The sequence below is a fragment of the Pungitius pungitius genome, unplaced genomic scaffold (assembly GCF_949316345.1).
Source record: "Pungitius pungitius unplaced genomic scaffold, fPunPun2.1 scaffold_74, whole genome shotgun sequence".
NCBI classification, from domain to species: domain Eukaryota; kingdom Metazoa; phylum Chordata; class Actinopteri; order Perciformes; family Gasterosteidae; genus Pungitius; species Pungitius pungitius.
Window position 1 is genome coordinate 25,202 of NW_026909801.1, and position 18,102 is coordinate 43,303.

Consider the following 18,102-nt stretch of genomic DNA (forward strand, 5'->3'; position numbering starts at 1 on the left):
CTGCAGTGTGCACAGGATGTCAGTGTGTGTTGCCATGGCCCTGTTGATAAATGATGCGACTTCCTCTCACTGCTGGGGCTCAGCTCCTCAGCTTTGAGACTTCTCTCATCGGCCAGTTGAACGGGTGTTATCAGAGATTAGCCCCGGTGTGTTTGGGTTGGAAGGGACCTGCTGCACCACCTGGTGGATTTCCCAAGGCTGTCATCATCTGCTGTCATGGTTGATCACCAATACAAATACTTTTACTGGCCATGTTAATTCAGGCCACATTTTCCAATGTTAGCTTTTACGTTCGAAACTTTAGTTCGACGGAGTTTCGCCCCGAAGCGCCAGAAAGCACAAATATACCTCAGAACTATTACTGACGGTCCAACCGACGCTAACATCCGTAGGAAGGTTCTCCTCACGCGCCCCTTACCGCTGTTGTGAGCTTCCAGCTGCGATGCGGAGTTGACCGCCACCTTGCACAGCGAGCAGTACAGAAGACGTCGCGCTTTCTCCTCCTCCGTTTCGGCGGCCGCGTCCGCCTCCGCCCGGGCCTCCGCCTGGGCCTCGGCCTCCGGTTCCGCCTTTGGCTCCAGGTCCGGTTCTGCGGGCGACTCGAGGCTCGCGCATCCTCCGCCGGCTGGGGGGGTCTCTGGGGCGGCGCTCGGTGCTATCGCCGGGGCCTCAGGCGGCGGCGGGGGCGGCGTCGTGAGGGTCGTCGGGGGGGCCAACGGGGCCGGGGGGGCCAAACGTGCGAAGGGGGCCAAAGGTGCCACGGGTGGCGGCGGTCTGAGGGGCCCTGCTCCGGAAACGCCATCTGCAGCGAGGAGATAGATGATTTTGTTTTAAACCCTCGTTCATCATTTAGGGGCAAAGATGGTTTTCATCATGGACCTAGATGTGGTCTTTACAGATTTTGAGATGTAGATTGAAAAGCAAAATGATTTCCATAATTAAATTGAGAATTGTAACAAGATGGTTTGTACGCCTAATGGGGGGAATATTCTTTTAGACGCTGCCAAAGACACATTCAAAGAGTTTTTTTTTTATGGAGCAGAATGTGGCGCTCGGCATTCCAAATGAGTAAAAACAAAGAAGCCTTTAATGAAAACATGATCAGAAAACTCTGCAAGACAGAGAGAGATCACAACGGATATAAGTTTCCAAAACAAAAAAAAAGTTTGCAGGGAACAGATTTTTAAGTGCGAACAGTCTTAAACACCAGAGATTAGATCTCACAAATAAACTGCTCTCCTCTGTGCAAGAAGATACAATGAAACCCATGCTGCCCGTTTCATGGTCAAACACAAGCCGAAGATACGTAAGGTTGGACATATTTAGATAAAAAAAGAAGAAAAATTGTGATCTGAAAAGATATAAAAGAACATTTAATGATTGATTTTGAACTAAGTTGTTACGTTATTCTTGACAAACTGTGATTGTCGCCTTGAGCAGGTCTTTTAGTCGAAGACCGCGCATTTTCTTCTTCTCTCGTGTGCCATCCGAGTTCGTTTCTTTGCCCTCCACTTTGCTTTGGAAAGTGACACAAAGCATCAAAACCTCGGTTGAAAGAGTCACACCGTGTTCCTTTGCTGTGTTGTGTTCATCCACACCCATTTTCCACAGTCTTCACTATTCGAAGCGGTGGTCTCTGCGAGATAAGACGCCCCCTAAAATGCACCGCTGCGCCGTCGTTAACACGTTACACAAATAGCTGCTGTGATCTGAAAGGGTTGTCTGATGTTTCTGGGCTCAAGGACGGCAGTGGATCGATGTACATGCGACTCACGAAACCACACGCTCGCACGTCAAGTGTTTGGAATACGGAGAGAGGAGTTGGCGAAAATGACATTTGGCCTCGGTGGAGCAGCGGCCCGATCGATGCCGATGCCTTTTGAGTCCTCCGCACTACGTCGTCACAAAAATGAAGATCAGACAGCCCCGGGGGGGGGGGAGCAGATCAATAGTGAATCATGTCACGCTATTTTTGTGAGCCCGTCGTACGCAGGTGTCATTTGTCCCAGCGGACGTGTCGCCCCCCCAAAAGACTGCTCCAGGTTTTCGTGGCCAAAGGGGTTCACTTTAACACAACCCAGGTTTGGAGTGGCAGGTGTGCTGTAAACCTGTAGGGGTGGGGGGGTGCGTACATCCTCTATGCAGACAAAAGTTGTCTGTTTATGCACACCGTGGTATTGAATGGAATCCAAGGACATTGCACCAGACCCATTTGATAAAAGGTTCAGCTAAAAGCTTTAAACGTATGTGTAAATGTCTGCGTGTCTTTTTATTCTCTTTCCATCCATTAACCTTTGAAATGGGTTTGATGCACATTCCGACTTGTTGGAATACTCTCCTCTTACAGTAGATCGACTCCGACTGTGATAAATTCGCTGCACTTTTTCATGCAGTCTTTCAAATAATGAGCAGAAGCAGGTGGGGGGAGAGAATGTACAAAAACAAAAGGACGTCTGCATCGAAATGAGGTGGGGGGGGGGGGGGGGGGGAGGAAGCTGTGGGAGGTTTTGCACTGACATTTATTAACAAAAAAAAAACCATGAATTGTATGATTGCAAATGGCTCATTATCCGGCACGGCTGGTGAGCGACAAAGCAAAGCCCGAGTGATGGTGGTGTTTGAGAGTAACTTTCTGAACGCAATCTTTTTAACCGAAGGGTTGGCCGTGTTCACACAGCGGGCCCGCTCTGAATCAACAGCCAAAACAGAGTCCGCCCCTTTTCGAATCCACTTCTTATCATTCTTGAAGCGGAGCCAAGTGCCAAAAACGGCACTTTACTCGCGATGTAGATGTTGGCGTGCGCGTCGGGGTAATTAGTCCGGCTACGGGGGTTCTAAGAGATGTTGGGTTTGGAGGTCCTTCTTATTAAAACGTTTATAGACCAGATATTGTGGCACCGAGTCCCACAGCTGCACTGACGAAGAAAAACAACAACAAGCCTTCCAACAACTTTACTTCCACTTCTGGTCCAACTAACATGGCTGCAGAGGCAGCTAAGCAGAAAAAAAAAAACCAGATCCGTCGTCCGCTACAGCTGCAGCCTGCAGGATCCTGGACGTCTGAAGCCAGATGGGATCTGTAATCCCATCCCCGAGGGCCTCCCCCCACTCAATGCAATGTCTTGAGTTCCTCCACAGGGGGGGGGGGGCTCCAGGAAGTATCTTAATAAGATGCCTTAACTATCTCTTTGAAGGGAGGGAGCCGTATTTCTGCTCCTTTCAGGATGTCGGAGGCTCCATCGGCACATGTGTAAACTGGGCCTTTTGCAGCTTAGGTGCGAGAGCGAGGCGTGGCGGCACGGACGCTCCGACGAGCGAACAGGAAAAGGATCGCGAAATGTCGAAACCAAACCCTCTGACTCGCGGCCAAACACGGGTCCGTTTGGGGGCGCCCGCCCCGGCGCTGAAGGGTGTCATTGGGGACGCAACGATAGGGAAATAAATGTCACTTAAATGATTGTGCTTAACAAATTGACTTGAAATCTTTCCATTGAACCGAGCCCGATCTTCCCTTCTCACTCGGTCCGTGTTGCTGCAGCGACGCTTTCGTTCTACTCTGACTGCCGCTGACGGGGTGTTTCCGTCACATGACCTGAAGCCAGGTCGTCTCTCTGGTTACTGCTGCTGGCAGAGGATTGAACAGCGTCAGTGATGCAACGTGGTGCACGCTCGGACTAAACGACCTCTACCTGTGAATCCGTGTTCTTTTCCAGCAGAAGCCGCCCGCGGAATGATCGAAAAGGAAAGAACATCTGGCTTTTTTTTTTTTTTCTTCCAGTCTGTCACACACAAAACCGTGGCTGGAACATTTATTTAAAGCCTCTGGACGCTAAAAGAGGGGACCGGTACAGCATAATATATGTTCTGTTTAATTTGCAGTACGGGCTGAATTTGCTACAGGCAATAGCCGGAAAATTGACCAATTGCTTCCCATTTGCAGTTACGTAAGGAATCCCACGCTTAGTAGGAAAAAGAAACGCTTACATCCAGAGCCACGGCCAAAGAAAGACACCTTTTTCCACCGCTTCGTGGCGTTGACCTCGTCACTCGCGATGAACAATGTTTACGCCGCGTCGCATCCAAGCCGCCACCGCACCTGCTTCCCGATGGCACGCTCACCGCCACCGGGGTGTGGTTCCAGAAAAGTGCCGGTGAAGGTTTGGTGCTTCACGGGAGCGGGCGGTTTTGCTTGTTTTTCTCTTTTATTGTTATTTTTTTTCTTCCAATGAGCCGCTTAGGGCAGATGTTCTGCTGACTAGGAGAAGCGCATCATCCAGAGAGGTCTGAAAGGAGCTTTCAGAGACTCACTTCATCTCTACCAACCGTTGCTCTTTGTTATTTCTGCTAATTTATTCCTTTTCCCTTCGTCCCTACGGCTTGAAAACTATAATCTGCGTCATGTTTCTTTGGCCAACAACCTCCTCCACGTCGACCCACGTGATTTGAACAGCGGAGAACGAGGTGGAAGGGGTAAGTGGTTGTTGTTGAGGGACGCTGCAACATTTTGGCACTTGGCTTGTTTTCTCTAATGGGTGGCGTGTGAAAGTCAATATTTTTGATGAACTCAGAGGGGGAGAGGGATGGACCTCGGGGTTTCTCTTTGGCCGAATGAACGCGGGGAAAGAGGTCGGAAAACAGCCCCCTCAAAGCGTTTAATATTAAGCGTGATGGTGCATACTTCAACTAAACATCAGCTTCAATTCTTATCTCAACTCCCTACTGGCTTTTATCTACTTGACAGAATCTCACAGCCTTTATCAGTGGGGGGAAATCTGCTCAGTTTGTTCAGTGCTGGTTTGTTCTGCCAAAGACTTTGTTTACACGTCATTCAAAGGAACAGTTCCACGATTTTTGGGGAAGCACGATTATTCACATCCTTGCAGAAAGTAAGTCGTGAAGGTTGAGCCTGCGTATGTGATGCTGGAGGCAGGAGGATAGGAGCTGAGTTTGGCATCAATTGTGCAAGAAGTGTGGAACAACTAGCCCGAGAAACCGTGCAAGGTACAAATCACACAAATTACATCTCGTAAAAACCTCAACGTGGCATTTTTGCCTCTCTGTTTGTTTGCATTAAACTCGCTGCCTATTTACCCCACCGGCACGTGAGCGGCATCAATCTTCTCCAATAAGCAAATCACTGTATTTTTCCCACAGTGTCAACATTAAAACCCGGCTTTGGAGTTGTTAGAAGAAACCCTGTCGACACAGCAAAGATGTATTTCTTTGACCTCTGTTATGATGAAGATCAACCCCTTCTACCTTCCAACCTGTCCGTTATATCGCCTGGCGGCTGGCGAGGTCATCCCGCGTTGAGACGCGCATGTCTTTGCCCTTGTGTCGGGGGTGGAACCCGTCCACCACGATGCCATTAAAGAGCCATTGTGATGATGGAAGGGCAGGTGATTAAAGTGTACTTCTGCTGGCTCAGGACAGCGTGCACTCCGAGAAGCCTCCAGAAATCCATATCCCCCCGCCGGTGTGACCCGGATTGGCTCTGCGAGGCCCAGTTAAAAACTCAATCCCCTCTCATTAATGGAGGTAATGACGGTGATCAATCTGAAGCAGGTGTGGGCGAGCGGGGCCTCGACGGAAGGAGAGAGGCCAGGGTTGAAGGAAGGACAGGATGAGAAAGGAGAACAAAGAGGAGGACGGAGTCGCAGGACAGGAGGAAGAGTTAAATGAAAGTGAAACTGGAAAAGTAAGCAAACTCAGACAAAAACTATCCAGTGCGTGCGGAATAAGGGAAAGGGGGGGGGGCAGGCGAGAGGACATGGGAAGGTGAGAGGAGAGAGACGACACCGTAGAGGAGAGTAACGGAGCGGGAGCGAGAGGGAGCGGGAACGCCCCGAAGGCGACAAAAAAGGCGGAGAATCGAGAGGAGGGGGCCCCCCCCTCCCCCTCCCCCCCACCACCACCACGTGGTCTCCTTCCACCGAGCTGGAGGAGAAACCAAAGGCTCTGGAAATGCTTCCACTCAACTCGGGTGCTGTGAGGCGGGATCGCAGGACTCCCCCAGAGATCTGATCACCTCCCTCAATGAGCTCTTTAATTAAAACGATCGGGCCTTATTACGTGCTGCCACAACTTAAAGGACAGAAACCCCTCACGGCTCTTGAGTTCTGTCAAATTCCATTTGACGCCTATGATTCCCCCCCCCCCTCCTCCCCCCTCCTTCTCCCCCTTGTCAGTATTCAAAGTCGGCAAATGAGAAAAGAGTCACGGTTGAATATTCCGAAAATGAAGGATTGATAAGGTGAAAAAAAATTATGCATTCACCAATAAGCACGCGTCGACGCTTGCAATCATCTTTTTGGGTTGAAGGGCGGTGGGGAGGAGGAGGGGGGGGGGGGGGTGGGCACATTGTCATTCAACAGCGGCACGAGGCGCTGAATTGAATTCACACCGATTTATCTCTCGGAAGCTAATGATCCGCGGGCGGGTCTTCCTACGGAAGCACGTCGGCCCCATCACACGCTCCTGGGTGGAGGATATGGTGGTGGGGGCGCGTGGAAGAAGGACGTGGTGGTGTTGGGGAGGGAGGAGGGGAGGAGGGGGTGTGGGGGGGGGGGGCTTAGCTGGCCTCCCTGCAGCCGGCTGCCTTCGACGTACAGCCGCAGTCAGGGCCGCCGCGGCTCCCCTGGCAATCTGCTCTTTAATAGCTAATATCAGGGTACATTTCCTCGGGCACTGGACCGCAACTGAGGGATGGCGGGCTGTGCTGTGGGCATTTCTCTCTCTCTCCCCCCCCCCCCCCCCCCCCCACACACACACACACACACAGACACACACTCAGTAAGCTGACAGGCGGCCCGCCGGGTCACGCTGTGAGTACACGCTTTCAGGCGGACTCGTTGTCCCGTCTGCGATGCGCCGGCAGACCAACGGTTTCGTCCCGCAAGCGATCGCTTCCATTTGGAGCCGCCGTGTTCTGCGTTCTGCTCGGTTCTGTCGGTGACTCAGCCGTCTCCGTGTCCCAAAAAAAAAAAAGAAAAAAAAAAGGGAAATATCATGAGGAATCGACGAAGCTTTACTTTAAATGTATGCGTTTAATTTGCAGCGTTTGTCCAAATTCCAAGTTAAATCAACATATCAGTTAATGTTCTTTTCCAAACTGATTTGAAATGATGGCTTCTCTCTGCTTAATATAGAAGAGGAAGAGAAATATGCCAAAACTCTGTCGCAATCACTTTGTTTTACACATAAATACATTACAAACCTGTCAGTATCTCGCATCAGTTGTGTATTCAAAGTAACATCTTTGATTTCCTCAATTTAACGGATCTGATCTCACGTTTTCAAAACCGTAAGCCGACCTTCGACCAGCTGGTTCCCTTGGTTCCAGTTTTTAAGGCAGCGGGTCAAACAGAATTTTGAAATGAATCGAACCAGCTGTTTTACCGTTTCTATTTCTCACGAAATAGCAGCTGCCACAATTTAGGAATAAAATGATTACAAGCCACATGTGTTCTTTGAGCACAGAAAATCCCCCTCCCTGTTGTTTCTGCCTCTCACGGCGGCCATCATTCCTCCCTGAACTCTGCTTTTCATTAGAGCGAGCTCGGCCCCGCTGATAAACCGTCAAACACTTTGGCCTCGCAGATAATGCAGCGTTTACCCACCTCGACTATTCATTCTCCTGACACCCGAGTCATTAATATTCATTACCCAGATCCACTTGTGACAAACCGCCGCCGCCCCCGTCACCGTCGATGCGATAGCGAGATGATGCCGTTTTTTTTTTTTTTTTTCTTTCTTCCTCCGAGGGCGCTGAAATGATTAATAGCCATTTGTCTGTTTGGGTATGAAGGCTTGTTGTTTAAGGGTCTCTTGAGCTATCTGCCTGCATATGATGTGTGTATAGTGCGTTTGGGATGTAAATATTTAATAACTGATCTGTGCCCACAACAGATGGTGCAGGTCCAGTGAGATACGGTCTGAATCCTGCAAGTTCACCATCATGGATGCAAGCAACAAAAATGTGCTAATTTAAGAAGCTTAAATATATGAAAAATATCGTCACCTACCTATAATATAATCTTAAGGAGATGCTGCAGCCGATCGCCCGCCAAGATTTTACAGGTAATATGCCCTAAAATGTATTTCTCACATGTTGGAGGAAGACATCAATCAACAACCGAGCACGCGGCAGAGATGGCAGCTTATTAGCTCCGAGTAGATAGTTTGGTTCTAGTGCGGACAAATCGAACATAAAAGCTGACATTTTAGGATCTAATTGTAAAAAAAAAAAAAAACGATTTAGGAAGTGTTGTGTTTAAAAAATTAAGAAACACCAGACGGACGGGAGACATCTTGGAATGAGCAGTTAAAATCAAAAGTATTTAATAAAGTAAAAGGTGTCGTGCTAAAAAGGACATCTCAGCTGAGATGAGACCTTTGACCATCCATAGACCACGTCTGTTGCCTCCACCAGCGAACTCCAGAACAATGGCTGCCTTCAAGTATTTATACCGATCAGTAAAGGTGTGAACATCAGTGGCCACGCCCCCAGGGAGTGGTCTCCTGGTGAGTTCAATGTAGCTCGGATTTCGAAGGCCTCTCAGTCAATGTCAGTTGTGGTGTTAAGTATCACATGCATGCATTTCAGTAGATTACATTACATTGGATGTGAACGAGCTGATTGGGAGAGCGAAAGACGGCGTGAGACGAGGGGGAGACGTAGGGGGGGGAAAGACCTTCGAGGCGGCGGCGTCTCCTGGAATTCTAATTCACGGTCAGACGTTGACAAACTGCAGCGATGGATCGGCTCGAGTGCAAATCGCTCCACTTAACGGTTCTGACGTTTGCGCTGCAGCTTAGCGGCTCGGCGGGACGCGACAGGAGAGACGCCGCCAGGTGCGAAGCTCTGGAAATTAGATAAAGATTAACGCGTAACCCCTGCGCGAGGGTAAATTTGGAGAATTAAGCACTTGGCAATACCGTGTTTTTTTTCTTCTTTTCACCTACATTTCAAGAGAGGAGCTAAAATTGCCTGAGCATCCTTTACGAGGCGCGCGGTGAACACCTGGTGGGGGCATCGCGAACCGGTCGTTTGATGGTTCAATTTTCACCCTCAAACTACCTTTTGAGCTTGGGGAACGAATAGGTCAAACTTGACTAATAGGGTCACGGTACACGATGAGCTCCAGAAATGTGCTCCTGATTTAAACACTTGTGGAACATTGGAAGAGGTGGAAAAAAAATGATCCAGGAACGTGACGGCTCAATGTGTTTCCAATTTCTCTTGAAAAAAAAAAAAGAAAGGATAACAGGGAAGACGTTTTCATTTCATGACATAATTAACATGGCGTCGATGGAACGTTACGTCTGTGGCGACCGAGAGGTCACAGCTCCACAAGCCAGAGAAGTCCCCCCCCCCCACCCTCCCCCAGACAACCGATCCCAAGCACAGCAGACAAAACTGTTGTAAAATAATCTGCATCTGGCCCCCGCCGGGTGCTGTTCGTGTTTTGTTGACTTATTCAACGTGTTTTAAAGCAGGGATTTCATCCGAGAACAGGAATGTTATTTGGCAGACACCTGGCCGAGATAACCGGATTTACACAGCCACCTGGCTGCGACGTGATGAATATTGAGCTGCACGCAGTCAGCGCCAAACAATGTGCGGCGGCGGCGGCAAAAAAAAAATGTAATTAAAAGTGGGATTGCAGTCAAACCAGTACAAAACACTGATCCAATATCGGAAGGTTGCAACGTTTTCTTGAAAAACGGCAGCATCTCGAAGAACTCGGGGTGCAGCGAGAGCTTCAAGTTGACCCGACCTCAAAAGAGCAGATAGGAACAGGTTCGCAGCTTGTGGTCCTCAAAAGGTGAATAACTGAAATCTAGAGACCTCGTTGGGACCAGTTTGATTGAAAGAAAAAACAGTGGTGGAGCCCCCCCCCCCTGAGGAGAAGGCCAACATCTCCATTGCCGACAATCTGAATCAGAAGTGCGGTTCGTCTTTTGTTCATCCGCGGGCCAATGTGGCCTCGTTCAAGTGAGCGCGAGGTGCCTTGTCTTGACGAGGATCTGACCGAGGGCCCCTTCCTCGTTCTTAACCGATTGCTCGACCGAAACCGGCGGGGGTCCCGCGGAGGGTCTCCGAACTCTGCCCCGAGATTCAACGCCGGTTGAAGACAATCAACGGCGACTCTGTCCAGCTCCTTCGAGTGATTGCATGGAAATTGCCCCAAAAAGTGGGGTTTCCAACACTCGGGAGGCAGCGGCTACACAAAAGGAAAACGCGCCGGTGGGGACGAGGCAGCCAGCAGGAAAAAAAAAAAAAAACACAAACCTTTCCTGTCGGTGCCGTCAGGGACCCGCGAGGTGTTGATGCCCTTGGCGGTCTCCTGGTTGGCGGTTTCCTTGGCGACCGCTGAGCCTTTGAGCTTGCTCCTCGGAGTGTCCAGGGCTTTTAGCTTCTTGGCGTGTTTGGTCCCCTTGTAGTGGGCCAAGGCCTGGCTCTGTGAGGAGAACAAACAGCAGGCTCAGTGCATCGCTGGGGGAAAGCAGCACCACGCCGAGCCCGGGACGAAACCGAATACGAAAACTGGGGAAACGCAGTCGGTGGAACACAAAGGACACAATCGGTATCTGTCAGTTTCAGCAACGTCTCGCTGTCCAGAAGTCATGTTTTGTCACAGAAAAACGATTACCAATGGTTTTTTTTAAATTTTTAAATGTAACCTGGGAATATTTTTCATGGGTTTAACAAAGGCTATATTTAGTAAATGCATAATTTTTTTAAATTATTGAACAATGAGCTTCTACAGAATGCCCTGATGTCTCTAAAATCATTTATTTATCCTGGTTTCCATTTGGCTGCGAACCAACAAGGGGTGGTTTAAGAAAAAAATATAAATCCACACTGAGTATAAAACAACATTTCCTTTTTTTTTTTCGCTTTGCACCTTCCCGCTTTCAATTAAAAGATTCAGCTTGGTGCAAAGACGTTCAGCGAGTAACACGGAGGAGGGACGCATGCAAAGACTTTGAGTTGTCCTTGTTTACGTCGGCCTCCCCCCGTCCCAGTACTTTGCCTGTGGCAGGAAGGGAGACTATCAGGAGGGATGCAATTGCCTTTTCGGAATAAACAAGTGGGCCGGCCGTTCGTTCCCAGCGGACTGGTTGTGAGCATCTGCATCGATGGGACACGCTGGGGACGTTCACCAGAGGAGAGACCCTTCCAGGTGGTCCTCTGCGCATTACCGTGTCAGCTAAACATCGGTCCCGGTTTCTTTTATTCTTCTCCGGTGACAATAGTGCCAATTGTTTTGGAACAAGCGCGTCACGTGCAAAAGCGAGAGACAAATAAAGAGGTGTCGCTATATGAGCGGAATGACGGTACTGTGGCTCTGTCATTTTGTCGGCAAAAGGTGGTGAAATTGCTGAGTCACCTGTAACCTTTTCCCTTCGTCCCAGAAAGCACCTTTTGAAAGTGTCATTTCTTTTCAGACTGAGTGCACATCTTGTTCCGGCACGAATGCACGAAAGCCATTCATTTGGACTCACATTCATCACTGTCAAGGTAGCAACGACATCACTTTTTTTTCAGTGCACTCCAATGACACGAATGGATGTTTAATGTGAATGTACCAATCATTTTATTAGAGAAATGAAGTGGAGGAATGGCTTGAATTCCGAGTTTGACACACGGATGATTAACACTGGGAGGGATATCGTTTGTTTTCCCTTCCAGGTTCTCCGTGAAGACGTTAAATCAATCACAAAGCTCTGAATCACCACGTACCAACCAACACATGTCTGTTGGTTGGCACGTGATGATTCAGAGCTTTGTACACCCTGAAAGTGGGTGTCTCCTCAAATGTACCTTCGGCAATTTACTGCTGGAAAACTGTAAAAGGGTCTTTGTGCTGGTTTCCCTTCAGTTAAAAATGAAAAGCATGTGAAAAGATTCAGCGGAAATGGGGAGGGGAGCTTCAAATGTTTGCTTTTAAAACCCCGAGTGTAGTTTTTGTTGGTTCATCGTCTGCATTCATCTTTTTCTTGAGTTGTGTGACTCATCCCTTTTGTATTGAAGACAAAACTCCAAGTGAAGCTACTTTAAATACTGTAACTACTGTGAGATCATTCGCGGATCCGACTAAGCAAATTACAACTTTCTGTTCAAACGAATGAAAGCTTTGTACCGAAATTGAAGGAAAATACCACAAATTTGATGATTTAATTACATCGTCAGTCTAGTCATGGGTCTGTAGGTATCAGGACCGGGGGGTTAGAATTAAATTAACGTGATTCAAACAAGACCGTTGTTCAGAACAGACTGAAAGCTCAACGCGGATGAGGGTTTTCAAACGTTACCTCATTTCCCAATAAAAGCATCTCCAAAGCCCAACATTGATGTCATGGAAGGTAAAATAAATGTTCATGTCATAAATCTTGACGACCTGGATTCACATTCTAAACTTTGAAGCCAACTTAGTGTTTTTAAGGGCAGCTGAATACCTAAATGGAACCGTAGTGATGCAGATGTCAGGCTGTTTGTCCTTTGGATGATCCTCCTGGTTCTTATCACAACATCACAGAGACCCATCCGCCCACATTCCTTCAGACAACTTAAGACCCGAGGGCACGGTCCACAATTTCAAACAACCAGCGCACGTTGTTGTAGCTCATAAAACCCTGTGTCTGTGGGGGAAGTGAAGATCAGGTATCATGGGAGACCAGACTGATTCCTTGTGTGTGAGTCAATGTGCTGCAAAGGAAACAAATGGAAATAAACACATTCCCCATACATATCGTTTTACTTCTTCGACGCAGCACGAATTAGCCAAAACACACTGAAAAAAAACCCCCATAACCTATTTAAATTGTTGGATAAAAAGTTGTGTCACAGTCTGCGACCATCTGAGATGCGCCAACCCCCACTAGCGCGTTCCTGGACTGCAGTGAAGGCCTGTGAGCCTCAGGCTTTGAGATGAACATCTCGAATGGTGCCCTTCCTCCCTTTAGCGAGCTGACAGATCAGAACCTTGGAGAAAACCAGGCCCCGGACCCCCCCCCCCCCCCCCCAGAGAAAGTCTTGTTAGGGACACAATGATACGGATTGGAGGGGAGAAGAGTGTGGAATACAGCAAATGAAAATGATAACAAATTCACAAATGAAACCTCTGTTTGACTGAAATATTCACACGAGGGGAATCAGAAACTGAAAGTCACTTTCTAATGTTTCCTGTTTGCAGTTTTCGTCAAACACAACCAGATAAAAATGAGCCTTTTGTTGACTTTGGCTTTACTTTACTAATCGGAAGTGTATTTGGGATGAAAAGTTATCAAAGTGGTAACATGTACAGAAAGGACCATGATGTTTTTATACCAAATATTTAAGCGGAAATTATTGTGTTTTATTTCAATATATACATTGCTTGGTTTTTCACAGATAAATACATTATATAATTCACCCTTTTTACTTATTAATAAATTCCTGTAGAGCTTGTGTACATTTCTACTCTCACTACAAAGAAACAGAGTTTCTGTTGTGCTTAATTTATTGTGCGAACTTATTTTCAAGCTATCTTTCATCAGACTGCTGTCATCCTGTCGATTTAAATGACCCTTTTGTTGACACCCCCATTTCGGCTGAGTTTTAATTAGGTTTTCGTCTTCATCTCATTTACCCTCAATTTGTCTCCATCTCATTTTTTGTTGGCATTTCTATTGAAGTCAAACTCCGTAGAACTTGGGTTTCTACTCCTCGACAATAGTCTTGTTTAAACGGCTACAATGGTTCTTCAGAGGAACCCCCCCCCCACACACACACACACACACACACACACATCTCTGGTGCACAGATTAGCAGATTAGGTGGAGCGAGCTTTGTTCGCTCCACCATTCGGGCACCAACTCACACCACTGAATACCTTTTGAACCAATATCTATACGACCTTCCAAGGACAGAGTGAAACAATCTATACATCGACGGAAGCTTGACGATTGTGTTTCACGGCGGGGGGGGGGCAAAAAAGCCCAACGTGTTTCCCCCGCTGGACACGATTCGATATTTGAAAATAAAAGAACCCCCCCCCCCACGGTCTGCAGGAGTTTTACCCCCACCTAACTATCCAAACTACTGCGTAGCAACCTGAACTGGACTATAGTTCTCATGCCGTCCTATGGATGCTATGGAAGACTTGTGCAGTCTCCTGTAGGGACGTAAGGGAGGTTCTGTAAATGTAGGCCATGTAAACACAAGTTAAAGGAGTGCATCAGAGTATCTGGTGACTCACGCACTGTCCACAAAATACAAACCAGTAGAGTCCAGTTCACGATCTCGTCTCACAAACAGGACCCAGTAGAACTGTTTTGTAACCTGGCAGTTCTCTTCTCTTTTTGATCTCCGGGTTATTTGGCATCCTGCGTCATCTCTGGGCCCACATTATGGTAAACTGCCACTGGGGGATCGTTTAGATCATCGTTGGCTGTTAATGGGGTTACAAAACAAAATGGGGAGGAAAAAAAAACACACACGCGTGCTGAAAACAAAGCCTACATGTTGATTGACGGGCAAACAAAAAAGTCTGTCTCTCTCGAAAAATAAACAGCTGATGAACAGTAAATCTACGTCTCTGATGGATTTCCTCATACACAAAATAATAACCTCATCCCGAGTAATCACTGACACGGCGGGCCTGCAAAATAGATTGATTACTTCTTTAATGGAAGAGCGGTGACATTGCTATTTTTAGGGATGCCGCTAATTTAACAACACGCCGCAGTGTTTCCTTCCTTTCAAATATTTTGATTACTTTCGGGGAAATTTTTGAAAGGTGGCCCGAATCGAAACCCACCTGCTGGTCCCTGGGTAGGATTCAGCAGGCTTGTACTGGTGCGACGCATTTCGTTATCATGGTCACGAGCTAACGGCTGCAGAAATACTCGGTATTCCCCGGATTCTACTCTGCTCGTGAAGGAGTATTTTATTTGAAACCAGCGATAAACAGACATCCAGTCACTACACAGGCTCATCACGAGCTACGGTTTGGAATAAATGCAATGTAGGGAGAGGAGGAAGAAGCTTTTCACTATAAAAGCAACCCTTTTAGACACAAAACTGTTAAGTAAAGCGTTTGTGCTCAACCGGTTCCCTTCGGTTGTTTTATCGTCACGCGGCTAATGGTGCATTTGTTTAAATGCGAATGGGTTTTCCACAGGCGCTTCGCTAATGTGTTCCACTGACAATACAAAACGTTTTGCTTTGTGTGTCATTAAATGCATCAGTGAGTCAGATTCTATAAGAACATTTGACTACCGGACCCAAAGTTTTAGGTCTGGTATGGGATTGTTCTTTTGAATTTGGGATTAATGGATGAAAATTGAAACTCTTTGGGGCTCAAGGGGTACCGGTAATCTAGCAATGACACCAATAACCCGGCATGTAGCAGGTTTCTGCAGCATCCCAAGTCAGTATGGATGCTGCAGGTCAGCTGACCTCCTTTGAAAATTGTATAGGTCAGACTGGAAAGGTTTGCAGTTCAAGACAAAACCCCCAAAGACAGAGCTCCAAAACCAAAAAGTCACCCTCCTCTTCAGAAGCAAAACCTTGCTCACCTGTGAGTTGAACCTCAGCCGGCAAACGCTGCAGGAGACGTGCCTCCTCTTTACGGCGGGGGGGAGGCCCAGGGTGTGATGGAGGACGGCTTTCTGCACGGGGTCCATCTGGGGACACACGGAGGGGGGGGGGGGGGGGGGGGGGGGGGCGGAGGAGGCCAGTTAAAAAACAGTCGCCAAAGCTGACCTGTAAATCACCTTCACTCCTCCATCACTCACTGGGCTGCCAAGGGGGAAAACGGGCTCGGGACATTAGGACTGGAGACACACTGCGGGTGTTTCACTGCTTGGACTTGAGCGTAACGACCATCGGCTAAATATCTCAAATGAGCCCCGGGGGGGACTACTGTCATCAACTGAATCTCTGAATCTATCGTCATCGTCTCCCGAGAAGAGAGGAAACCAGCAGAGAACAGAGCATTCAGAAAAACACACACAAAAGAGCCACACTTCTGCAATTTGCATAAAAGGTGGTTCTCCGTTTAGTCTTCAACGCGACGCCACGAGTGGCGATCAAAGCGGCGCTTTAATAAACCCAGGATCACACGCAACGAGACACCAAACGCCTTTTGGTGTCATGCAGAAGCTCCTCTTTGGAAGCGACGGGACAAACGAGGCCCAATTCAATCGGGGGCGGCGGCGCCGTGAAGAAGCGCTTTCGGGCGCCCCACTTTGCGCCTCGACGCCAGCGGCACGCAGAGGCAGGGAGGGGCGTGTGAGTGCCGAGCAAATGACAGCCCTTTTGAGAGAGAGAGAGACTCACCGTGAGTTGCATCTGAAAGCGTCTATCCGCTCTCTGGATTGCAGTGTGCAGAGGCGCCATGCATCGCCTAATGCCGATTTTGGGAGCCAGCCAAGCTCTATGCAGGCGCAATTAACGTCAAGCTGTGGCTTCATAGATTAAATCTCGTAAAAACACATTGGGTATTTTAAGTGAAGTATTTTTCCTGCGTTGACACGTACCTGTGAGGAAAGATGGAAATTAAATTGATCCATCAACGTAAATGTGCAGTATATTTTTAATATTTTGGAAAATGTACATACATTATATTTTTTTATATGAAGTTCCCGAGTTGCTATGGTAACAGTGATCACAGTGTGATATCATCTGTGGGATTGATCATTCCTACAAACCAGGTCCAGAGATTTCAGGCGGGCCATAAGAGATTTTAGTAAGGTTGCTAAATAAAAATGTAGTATTTATTTTGGTCACAATGCAGCAATGTACTAATGACAATTAGTTGATATTACAAATGTATATTATTAATTCGTGATAATTTTATACTGTGAAGAAGGATCACTCTACAGTTTGAATTTTGTGTTTCTAAAGAAAATACAAATATGCCCACAAACGATAAGCCGCAAATCGAACATCCTGAAGTTGAACGTGTTTTTTGCTCGCGCAAGCAAACAGAAATTTTTGTTCTTTTTTTCTTTGAGAAAACACATAAGTATGAAAAAAACATCAATTTCCATCAGTAGAGACGGAACCGCTGCTGCATCGCTGCACGCTGCCTCTCCGGTTTGTGCCTCACTCTGTGGATTCACAGGGCTTTGAGGAATGAACAAACACATCTCCCTTGCAGTGGAAGTGTCTCAATAGGCTCCACTTGGCTACAGAAGCAGGAAAGGTAGTGTGTGGGAGGATTAATCCACCGTGACAATTGTGCTGCAGGAGGCAGGCACAACAGTGTAAAGGAACCAATGCCGTTTTTTCCGTTGTTTTTTTTCATTACTCCATCAGTGTTTGATTGCAGAGGTGGGAATAGGTTTTCCCGGGATAGTTGCCCTTTTGAACAAAAGTGGAAAACTACCAGTCCCTACTAGCATCGCCAATCATCTGTGACGGTTGTCATGCAGTTTAAGGTTCCTCTGCCGGAAAGGCAGTCCTGATGTCACCCACAACCTGCCAAACACACCCTCGAGGGCCGAGGCAGGGAGGCGAGTAATCGGGTGCAGCCGACAGCGACGGCTGGAACGCCGCAGTAGCTCGGAAGGCCGCAGTAGCTCGGAAGGCCGCGCGACCTGCCAAAGAAAAGTGGTCTCTCTGCATCGACACTGCGACGGGCTGAACGAGGGGCAGCTGGTTAGGCCGCCGACTGGGGTCATGTGATCTCCAGGGGAGGTACACTCGCTGAGGGCAACCGGTGACGCAGAACCGGACGCCGTTTGGATAAATGAGATGGAGAGGGTGAGGAAAGTGGAAGAGACGGAACCCGAAGGCGGCCCAGACCAGGACTGCGTGGTTGGTGAACCCGGTCTAACAAGACCAGGACTTCTTGGATAATGTGTTGTTCAAAAGGGCTGACCGTTGTTACAATGAATATGAAAGTGGCCAAGAGGAATGCAACATGCGAATGTTTACTTCCCGTTTACTTCCGGAACTAAACCGGAAGTTGACCACGGAAAACAAAGCGGCGGTAGCTCAAGATGGATGGATCTAAAACATACAGCGGGGAGAACTGTGCAGAGGAGTTCCTCCATGGGTCAAATGGAAGGGGGGAGGGGGGGGGGGGGGAGTGGCAAACGGACCAC

The 18,102-nt window shown here is 48.0% G+C and overlaps 1 protein-coding gene across 1 annotated transcript in view; it reads right to left on the bottom strand.

Moving 5' to 3' along the window:
• The window catches only part of znf385d (zinc finger protein 385D), a 38,224-nt gene that overhangs the window by 5,073 nt on the left and 15,049 nt on the right, over positions 1-18,102 (bottom strand). Inside the window, exons 2-4 of the mRNA XM_062560311.1 lie at positions 15,568-15,675; positions 10,295-10,463; positions 419-802 (exon numbers count right to left, since the gene is read on the bottom strand). Coding sequence (XP_062416295.1) covers positions 419-802; positions 10,295-10,463; positions 15,568-15,675 — 661 coding nt within the window. The remainder of the gene's footprint in view (positions 1-418; positions 803-10,294; positions 10,464-15,567; positions 15,676-18,102) is intronic.